The sequence below is a fragment of the Lonchura striata genome, chromosome 6 (assembly GCF_050655825.1).
Source record: "Lonchura striata isolate lonStrDom1 chromosome 6, ASM5065582v1, whole genome shotgun sequence".
Lineage (NCBI taxonomy): Eukaryota > Metazoa > Chordata > Aves > Passeriformes > Estrildidae > Lonchura > Lonchura striata.
In genome coordinates this window covers 18,142,928-18,153,331 of record NC_140708.1, presented here as the reverse complement: position 1 = coordinate 18,153,331, position 10,404 = coordinate 18,142,928, and the positions used below count along the sequence as shown (strand labels likewise).

Genomic DNA, 10,404 nt, shown 5'->3' with positions numbered 1-10,404 from the left:
TTTAGACCTTGAAAATAATCTTTATTCACAAAAATGTCAAGCACTATCAGTAAAATTTCCCATGATAAAACAAAGTACTTTTTTTCTCTCCATGAAGCCCCTACCCATGTTAAATTTACATCTTGACAAAGAAACAGACAAATAAGTGGCAATCTCACTGAGATCACAAAGAAAACTTGAATTTATTCTGAAATTTCCATTGCTAAAACAGAGATAGTGAAATATATTAACTTTTAGAGCAGATAATAAACACACTACATTCTCCATCTCCCTGCCAAAATCTAGGCAAATGTAGATCTTAGCATCAACTGAAAATACAAAATAATTTGAGAATAGCTGTATTAAATTTCACATGAGATCTTGGCAGCATGGAGGATGAATTAAAAAACAGACACAGTGGCACCTTAAGAATTAACCAATAGATTTACAGTCTCTGAATGTAGCCTTACACTTTTGGTGGATGTAAAGACAAGCTGCAGCACAAATGTGTTCATTTTCAAATGCTAGAATACTCAGCAGCCTGCTTTTTCTTCATGAGGGCACAACTTCAGCTTCTTTCTCTACTTCATTTATCTCCAACCTTGACCTATGTCCTGATACACTGAGTATCCAAACACTGCTGAGAAAACACTAAGATACTTTCCCTCCGTAGCACTGCAATAATTTTAACATACTACACTGAAATTATTTGAGATCTATATTAATTCTGATAACTGCTTTAGTGGACTAAAGCTAAAAATACTTCCAAATTATTTCGTGGCAATGCATAAAACCAGCATCCCTTCAATTTCTACTTTATACAATAAAACCAAAGTAGGTTGCTTAGGTGATCCTGCTCAATTAGGAAGCCTTCCCAAAACTAGGATTGCTGTAAGTTACTAATTCCAGCAGTTAAGACAGTTGCTGTCATATGAAAAGCTATCTATAATTTGCAATATTCTTACAACAGTCTTCTCAGAATTCAGTAGCATCCACAGTATAGAGCTTCTTGTACATATGGTCCCAAAACAGAATCCTGGGGGGAAAATAATTTACTGGATAGTAACTTGGGATAAAGAAAATCCCATAAAAACTATAAAAAGCAAACAGAAATATTTCAAACACTTTGAACAGTGCTCCTGAACTCATGATGAATTGATCACAGACTTGGTTCCAGCTTTCTTAAGTTCCTGTTGCTAGAAGTTGTAGACTGACCTCTGCAGCAGCTCCTGCTGAAAGGACATATCCAAAAGCACTCTGGGCAAGCTCACAGAACTCTTGCAATTTTCTTTTTGTTTTTTAAAAAAATCTGAATACACATTAAATAAATACTGAGTTATTAACAGCTTGGACCCAATAAGGGTAACAGAAAAAGCTAACACTATCACATGAAAAAGAAAACCATTTTCAATTTGTTTCCACTCTCCGGTGCACTCTGTCCTTTCAGGGTCTGTGCTAACCACAGGTGGTGAACAACTGGGCAGTTCTTTTCATATAATTTCACTTACCCATTCACTTCTACTGAGATACATAGAACTGATAATACACTTTGCTTAATTTAAATAATGACTGCTTACTATTTATTGGTTTGCTATCTTGTTTTATGTCCAAGTGCTATGTAACAATGGGAATATGAAATTCATTATGATCAAATATCAGAGGCCGTCTGGGAGGGGTTGATTCTTTGTCCGCTCTGTGTAACAGTTTAAAGAGACCTGTTCCAATATTCATTGGAATTCCCATGATGATGCACTCAGAAACACCTAGGGAAAAAACCAAACAAACACAGTGAATATTTGAACAGTAGGGATTTACAAAACTACTTTCACTTGCCCATTCTGTTTTGTGCTGCCTACAAAACATTGAACTTCACATGTAAGGACAAAGTTAAATGTTATGGTCATCAGACCAGTATGTCACTTAAATAGTGCTAAATTCTACAGGAAAAGCTCAACCTAACCTAAGCATCTTCTCCAATAATGAAAGCCCTTCAGAAGGCTTGTTTTTAGAGAAAACATGTCCCATGCAGTGCTCATAGCAGAAGATGCTAGGCAAACTTACTTCATGTTCATCCTATGATTCAGTGCTAAGGCTTCAGTCAAACCTGGCAGGGTTCCCTTGAAACCTCCCCAAGATCCCAGTGAGAAAGACACTGAACTACTTGAGCTGTAACGCTCCTGGCATTTTCACCACTCAAAAAGTGCTTGTTTTGAAGTGAAACATTGAGTCTGTCCCAATGATTTTTGATAGTTGTAGCATTTCCACTGCAATGCGCTGACACATTTACATTCCAGATCTACCAACGTGCACGACTTTTCCAAAGAGTGTTCCACACTCAAAGCAAGCTCTCAGATACCAGTGTTTCTCTCTCAGCACACTGTTATGATCTAAATGACATTTTTACACATTCTCAGGAGTATAACTAGATTGTCCTTCACATAAATGTTGAAGTAGATACCGAAAAATAGCTGTACATTTGAATGCAGAAAGGATGAAATAAATTTGCTTAAAATTCTGACTTGATTCACAATTTAAATGTATACAAATGAAGATTCAGAAAATACTGTGCACAAAGCACTGTTTGAAACTGGCTACACTAAGACTACCTATATATACACATAAGTATATCTAGTTAACTAGTTAACTTTTGCATAATGCATGCAAATTTCTGTATTTCATTAGTACCCAGAAACTCCCAATTCTAGCTCCAGGAGGGTAGGTATGGCATAAACAGATCTTGAAAAGAGTGAAACCTGCTTTACTTCTTTTCTCCATTTAACCAGTTAGAAAGACTTTTTAACAATTCAGTCCCAAAATACATGTAGCTTAAAAGAGAAGAAAATCAGAAAAGAATGGGGGCAAAGGCATTACAAAAACCCCAAAATTATTTCAATTCCAAATATTAGAGCACATGGCAAAGATAAAAAATAAAGAGACAAATGGAATGCCAGAACTCATTTACTGGGTTTTCTGTTTGCTGTAGGTATGTGGGCATGCACACGCTTGTGCATATGCAGTCATGTATTTTCAAAATCTACCAGATTCTTTTGTGAACTCGCTAAGATGATTCAGTGGCTGCTAATGTACTTAAATTTAAAACTCAGGAACAGATACATTTAAAAAGAAATTTCTGACAAGTATCTTGTCTGCTGTTAATGACATGAATACTAATAAACAAGGCTTCTCATTAAAAAACAAAGACCCACAATTTTCATCTATTTAGATTAGAACTAAATGAAGATGTGAAGAACTTGGCCTTTCTGCTTATTTCTAGGTATAAGTGCTAAATGACCTAAGCAATCAGGTAAGAGTAAGATCTTCAGCTAGGCTAAGATGTACCTGTCTTCCTACTTCTTAGCAGGAATGAAAATGAAACCTAAACAGTGAGTGAGGTACTAGATTTATTCAATAGTTCTAGGTGTTGAAGATAAACTTTCACAATTGAAAGACCAGAACTACTGATTGTGGGACAAATTTCCTAGTATTTCACTGAGATCTAGGGTGAGAAGTAAAACCAAATTACTCAAAGTCTATTTTAAGAAACATCCAACAAATATACTTATTTCAAGATCTCAGACTTCTAAGACTTCTAGAATAATTAGTCTCAAGGCTGAATTTAGCCTGAAGTCTTCTACATATGAGCTGAACAGGAAGCTTAACAAGGACAAAACTCCAATGCTTTGAAGAGGTTTTACAGATGCTGGGTAGAGGACCACAAACTGTAACAGACTTTGCAATACCTACCACAAACAGAATCCTTCTGTCCAAAGTAGGCAGCATCAAAGAGATGGTCTGCAGTCTTTTCAAAAGAAGCCAGCATCAACACACTTTCCTTCATTTTTGCCAGTCCAAACCTGGTAATGCCCAGAACTTCACCCTTGTTTGATGAAAAAACCCAGAGTAAGCCTGAGTAAATAAATAAATACACTGTCTATAACAGAGTATTGTCGTAATACACTGAGTCACAGTTGAATTTACTGAAGGTTAATAGTTTGGCAGTAATGAATATTTACATAAAACAAAAGTCATACATCATATATAACCTGCTATAAATAGTTATTAGCTCTTGAATAGATCTTAAGTATTGAAAAAATTGAAAGAAATGTGGCCATGAGAAAAAAACCCACAATTATAAAATGACTGCTGAGTTACAAACTCCAGCAGGGTTTGAGAGCCTATTATCTACTGATAAATCTGACCTCAGCTGCCAGGAGACTACAGAAGATGCTAAATCTTCATTTCTTCATTCTCCAGAAAAAAAGGTAATTACCTTTTTAAACTAGCTTGACTTGTTTATGCCTATATTTCTTAGAAACATCCCGATTATATCAGATTGCACAAAGAAGCCCAAGTCAGAAGTACAGGCAAAAGAATGCATGGTAGGAGCCCACCAAGTTTAAAACATGGCACTCTGATGCCCTTTTGTACTGCTGCGCTGCAGCTTCATAGAATCAGAGCCCTGGGGACTGCTGCTGCTCAGTACAACAAAGCTCTGCAGTTTTGGAACAAATCAGAACTCCTATCCATTTCACCCAAATTAAACCCTTGCACTCTGGCAGGCAAATTCCAAAGTCTTACTTCAGTAAGTGTAGTAACTGAACCCTAAAAACTGGATGTGAAAGAAAGAAAATCAATCAGTAAAGAGCAGATGATTTTGTACTAACATGTTGTGTAAGACTGTTCATGTCAGCTGATTCTATATGTAATGTCTGTATCCTTTGCCTCTCACATATGGTGCAGCTGTTACAAACCACTCCCTGTGGCGTTTCTGCACAGCAAGCCTTAAACTGCATGCATGGCTACCCAAACAGTTGTTTTTCACACCATAATTTTTAGGATTCCTATTTTAATATGAAATTATCATTTCGTAATCATTATATCAATTTGTTTTTAGTCAAAGTAGATCCGCCCTCCCCAAAGAACTAGAGTAATTAAGCATTTTGTGTAAAATACAAATTACAATATTAGGTCAGTACAATTTGGAATTCTTTAAGCTCAGAATGAATTTCCATCTCCTGAGCTCCCTCACCCTTCTCAAACATGATAAAATTAATTTGTATAAAGAGGCCAACATAACATTTAGAAAAACCATAGTACAAACCTTGTAAGTCATTAGATCAGACAATAACATAACATGTCTCCTGTCAATGCTCATGCCATGGTTCACCATCGTGTATTGAATCTCATTGATAATGGTCGTCCGAGCAGCTTCAATTCCCAGAGTTTTCTCTACCTACACAAGAGATTGTTACATGATTGTTGCATATTACATGAATGAGGAACCAAGTGCTCGGAGCAAGTATATTCCTGGAATAAATACCATCTAATAGCATATTGATACTCCATTTCTAGGACTACCCTTTTAAATTGCTCCATTTGAAAAATATTTAAAGAAACAGCTTCTCTGAGGTGAACAGTGCTGTCAGTGAATTATTCTTTTGTGTTAATGCATTCTGATACATACTAGTGGAATCAGGCTTAATTTCATATCAACTGCTGCATCTGAGCACAAACAAGTACTTGTAATAAAGATGCTATAGGGAAAACCCCCCAGCACCCATTTAGACATTACCTCATAAGTGTTGTTAGAGGATGTTTTTGTTCCTTTCACTCCATGAGTAGCCATAACAGCTCGTAGATTATCACCTTCAACCAGAAGTTTGTATTTTTCCTTTCCACTTTGTTCATCAACATGAATGACAGCTCGGGAAACCTCTGGTATGCCTTGCACTACAACCTTTACAAAACAAGGAATCCCTAGTAACTTTGATGTTCAGTAACACAGTAAAAAAGGGTAACACTTACCAGCATTCAAACCTGTTGAGAAGGTCTAGTACCTGGAGTAAAGGCTCACTCAGAACACATATGAGTAACATTTCTTGGTATTAAATATACTAGTGCAAAACTGACACTGTACTATAAACCTTACCCACTAGCTACATGTTATATTTTATGTCAGACATTCCCAACTCTGGTTTGTGTGTCTGAATGTTGGCAGACCCATACAAATAAAATGGCAAGCTGCTAATAATAAAGGTTCCCTTATCTCTGTTTTTAAAATCCAGAGTATGCAGTCTCCTCACAGAAAGCTGAAAAAATGCCAGATACTGTCATGTAGTTCAATTCTAGACGCAGCGGAAAGCAGATGTAACTACTTCATACAACTGCTGCACTTTGAATGCTTCAATAAATGTTGTAAGGGAAGTATCAAAGCTTCCATTTTATTTACAAATACTAGTAAAGGATAGCTTAGTTTCAACAGCAAGGCAGTACCATCACAATCTAAGAGTTACTGACCCAGCCTATCATCACTGTAAATACTGACAAGAATTATTTCATCTTGCCACCATGGAACAAATTATTACTACTGATTACCTCCCACAAAAGCATCACAGAGCCTTAGCTTTTACCTTTGGTAGTTCTTCCTTGAGGGACTGCAACACATAATACATGGAACTCTTGCTATTTTCACGAGGGGTCACACACACAACTGCTTCTCCATGGACAGCCACATCCCCAGGCTTCACTCTGAGTTTAGAGACGCAAATCGAGTAGCGCACAGTCTCGGCATTCACCTGTGCCAAAAGGCAACCAGCAAATATGGGGGTTATCACAGCAGATATCAATTCTCAAATAAATGGAGCAATCTTTCACAGATGATAAAAAGGAAAAATGTAAGAAAAAACCCCTCAAATATTCTCTTCTAAATCAGTCTTATAAACTGCATGAAATTGTATCCTATGCTGAGAGTGCCAGCCTGTACATTAACCAATGCACAGAAATGGCATCCCCGTGTTTAGCAAAGCACAAACGTATGCTCTCTCATGTCCAAATAAAGGGGGAATTATCCACTTAGCAAGGAAAAAAAAGGGACCCTTCCAGATGTAATGTAGCCACACAACATCCACATCATTTGCTTCCTTTTTTTTAGTTTCCCCTGGTGTGATTACTGACACAGGATTAAGAGACCATTTGTAACGTATCCAAGGAATAATCTGTGTAAGAACTGAACAACTCACCTCTAATCTCAGTAGTCTAATGCGCTCTAAAGACAGCTTCACTAGGATGAAACAATCATCTGGAAGAAACACTTCCTCAATATATTCAGAAATCTTTAAGAGACAAGGACAAAACAATTAGCATGCATAAATAGCTAAAATGCCCCATTGCAATTGGCTAATTCATACATTTAAAGTGTTAGCAATAGTACCATTTTCTTACCTCTCCTAACAAAGTTTTCTCAATTCTTCCCTTAACCAGACGAGCAAAATCAGGATCATCATCTTTGTCCAACTGAGCTGTTATAATAGGGGTGCTACAAGAATAAACACACACAAAAACCCAGCTAGGAAATTGTTCAGCTAGAGTACAGATGGTAACTGGAATTACAGCCTGCCTTATGGAATTTATCTCTTATCTAGAGCAGTATATAGAAAGATAAAGAGATCTTCAACTTTCTCGGGTGTATTTAAGAAAAATTACTGTTCAGATACTTCAGGCTGGTAAAAACAAGAAAACACACAAGTACTAGTGACTTTCATGGTAAATGTTATTCTAGTATTATTTAAGCATGGCTTCATGCATACCTCGAAATAGGTATGCTTCAAGTATTGCTAAGCACCCGAGCACTTCACAATAGGCGAGAGGTCTATGGAAATATACTTAAAAAATAATCAGTTTCCTTTATTTGATTTTTCTCTCTGGGCTTAAGTATCACAGTTGAGCAGACATCAGATTTTTGTTGTTTTGAGTATTTGCATTGAATGGTGTCTAGTATATTGCTGAGGACAGGGAAGTGCCATCACGTATTGCAAATTTACCCATCAGCTTTCACTTGGGCAGAGGAAAAGAAACCACCAACAGATCAAAACAATATTTGTACCTAATAGCCTTTGAAGCATTAATAATTTCTTTGATTCTTGGCACACCCAAAGTAATGTTCATTGAAGCAACACCAGCAAAATGGAAAGTCTTCAGAGTCATCTGTGTGCCAGGCTCACCAATGCTCTGTGCACAAAGAGCTCCTACTGCAGAACCAGGCTCCATCTGTGCCCTGATTAAAAAAAATATAGAAAGAAATATAGAAGTGAGTAAGGTATAAGATCATAAGCAAACAACAGATAGAAACTGTTCTGGTAAATACATGAAAAATTTGTTATTATTTTAGCAAAAGAACAGGAGAGGTTGAAAGGTTACCAATAGTTTAAGACTGATCTCATGTAAAGCAAGAAGATGCCCCGTTATAAAAGCATTTCACAGTTACAGTATAGCTCCCGTTACAGATTACAAAATGCTTGTCCTCTTCATCCTAAGCTTCAAGCACTAGATCCATGATTCTCCCTTCAGGAAAATTCTATATCCTAACACTTACTTATTACAGTAAAAATGATAATTTACATCTAAAAACACAAGACAAATGTAAACAAGTAGTCCAAATAAGGGAAAGCAAAAAAACTGGTAATTGCTTTAAAATAGTTAGGAACTTAAAAATAGACAACAATTTTCTAGAAGAATAAAACATTAGGAAACAATTGATGCAGGTAGGCCACAAAGGAGAGATCACCCATGGCTGCATGTCAATGTCCAAATCTGAGAAGTCTAAGTAAGTAAAATAAATCTCAATGGATAAAGAGATTAGAACATCCACACCAGCACTACCTCAGTAGAAACCAAGAATAACAAACAAAAGGATCCTATGAGTGCATTAAAAATGTTCTAAAAAGAATATTTTAGAACAAACTGTGATATAATTCCTCGGACTGAGTAGGTCAAGAACAGCTATCAAGGTTAATATCAATTTGAAACTCATCTATTTAGACTTTGTTCTGCATGGACTCATTTAAGGTTTTCAAAAACCTCCTGCAAGAGGGGGAGGGAAGGAAACATGTCTGGCAGTGGGTGTAAGAATGTGAAGTGTTTAAACAATATCCTCCCTTACTCTGAATCCTATCACTTTTGGCTTTTACCAGAGTCTGCTGTCAAAACACATTCTGTGGCTATAAGTAATGAGTAGCTAAATGCTGAAACTGTGCTTGTTGGTATGATCACTGTTACTTTAGAAGGAAAGTGCTTAAGCACAAGCAGGCAGCTTTGCGTATTCAAGAAATATAAAATAAAACATAAAGCATTTCTTTACAATGTAAAAGGATACCCAAGTTTATTAATGAAAGGATCTGATTCTGACTCAAGATAAATGTAAAAATCCCACCTGTTAGACCTCTAGAACTTTTGTGCAAGACTCTGCCTTAACAAGCCCACCTCTAGACAGTGATACTTTTTTTTTTTGCATCCTACCTTTGTCTTGCGATGTTTATGCCATTGGATCCGATTGTTTCTAATTCGTTGAACTGCATTCACAACAGAACCAACATACATAGAGTAAAACCAGCAAAATACACCCAGACATTACCAACAAAACAGCAGCACTGGGAACACAGCAGGTAAAGACTCACCTCATGTATTTGTCTCTACAAGTCTCTAGAAACTTCTCTAGTTGTGTTGGAGTAATCCTATCCAACTGATACAAAACTCTTGGCTGAAAAGAGAATGGAATAGTTGGAAAAGCAACAACTCATGAAGATTGAGAAGAACTACATCATTACCCCATTGAAACTATTTACCTCTGTTGTGCCATTGTCATTAATTCCATACTTGTCCCTCGTTTTTTTTATCTTCTCAGAAACACCTTTGATAAACTTTTTAATTTCCTGAAATCACATTAAAACCACAGTAAACAAAGACATGGTCTCCATACTGAAGTCTTGAATAATAAGTTACTTACTTTAAGCTCAAAATATTTACAATAAATTATTAATGCACAATATGAAGAGAGGAACATTAAAATTTAGATAAACACATACATTAGAGTTTAGCAAACCAGATCCACTTTGGTGTAGCCACAAATCAGTAGCAGTACATGAAGATTATGGTCCATGCTGAATAAAAGCATCCTTCCTGAGCACACTCTGACAGGTGAAGATACCTGCCTTGGGCTGACCCTTCCTTCCTATCCAACACTTAGTGAAAGTGACTTAAAAACTAAAAAAAAAAAAAACACCTCAAAAATCTTATTTTTTGGCAATACTGACACAAATAGATTCTCACTCATTCCTCAGTATTCAAAATAGTCAAAATGGAAAGACTGTGGCAAGAGAGGAAGTACATCTGCTGGACAGATTTCAGAGATGTAAGATGTATTTTATTTGTGAGAAAAACCCTCAAAACTGTTATATATCAGTCTTTACCTAATATGATTCAAGTAACTTCTCTAAGCTGTAGAGAGGTCTTGCAGAAAATTGCGTTTAATAGGTCATAGTACATATACCTTTCACTCTTACCAGGCTTACCCAAAAGATCTAATAATCTTTACTGGAACAGAAACTGAAACAATAGTATTAGAAAAATATCCAACATTTATTCTATAAA

The 10,404-nt window shown here is 36.3% G+C and overlaps 1 protein-coding gene across 3 annotated transcripts in view; it reads right to left on the bottom strand.

Moving 5' to 3' along the window:
- Positions 1-10,404, bottom strand: part of POLR3A (RNA polymerase III subunit A) — a 31,576-nt gene continuing 21,172 nt past the window's right edge. For all 3 annotated transcript variants that reach the window (XM_085582414.1, XM_021526691.3, XM_085582415.1), the window contains 10 exons: positions 9,600-9,686; positions 9,432-9,514; positions 7,862-8,032; positions 7,201-7,294; positions 6,999-7,091; positions 6,390-6,554; positions 5,552-5,716; positions 5,081-5,212; positions 3,724-3,856; positions 1-1,742 (listed from right to left, as the gene is read on the bottom strand). In XM_085582414.1, the coding sequence (XP_085438540.1) occupies positions 1,594-1,742; positions 3,724-3,856; positions 5,081-5,212; positions 5,552-5,716; positions 6,390-6,554; positions 6,999-7,091; positions 7,201-7,294; positions 7,862-8,032; positions 9,432-9,514; positions 9,600-9,686 (1,272 nt within the window). In that variant the 3' untranslated portion in view covers positions 1-1,593. The remainder of the gene's footprint in view (positions 1,743-3,723; positions 3,857-5,080; positions 5,213-5,551; positions 5,717-6,389; positions 6,555-6,998; positions 7,092-7,200; positions 7,295-7,861; positions 8,033-9,431; positions 9,515-9,599; positions 9,687-10,404) is intronic.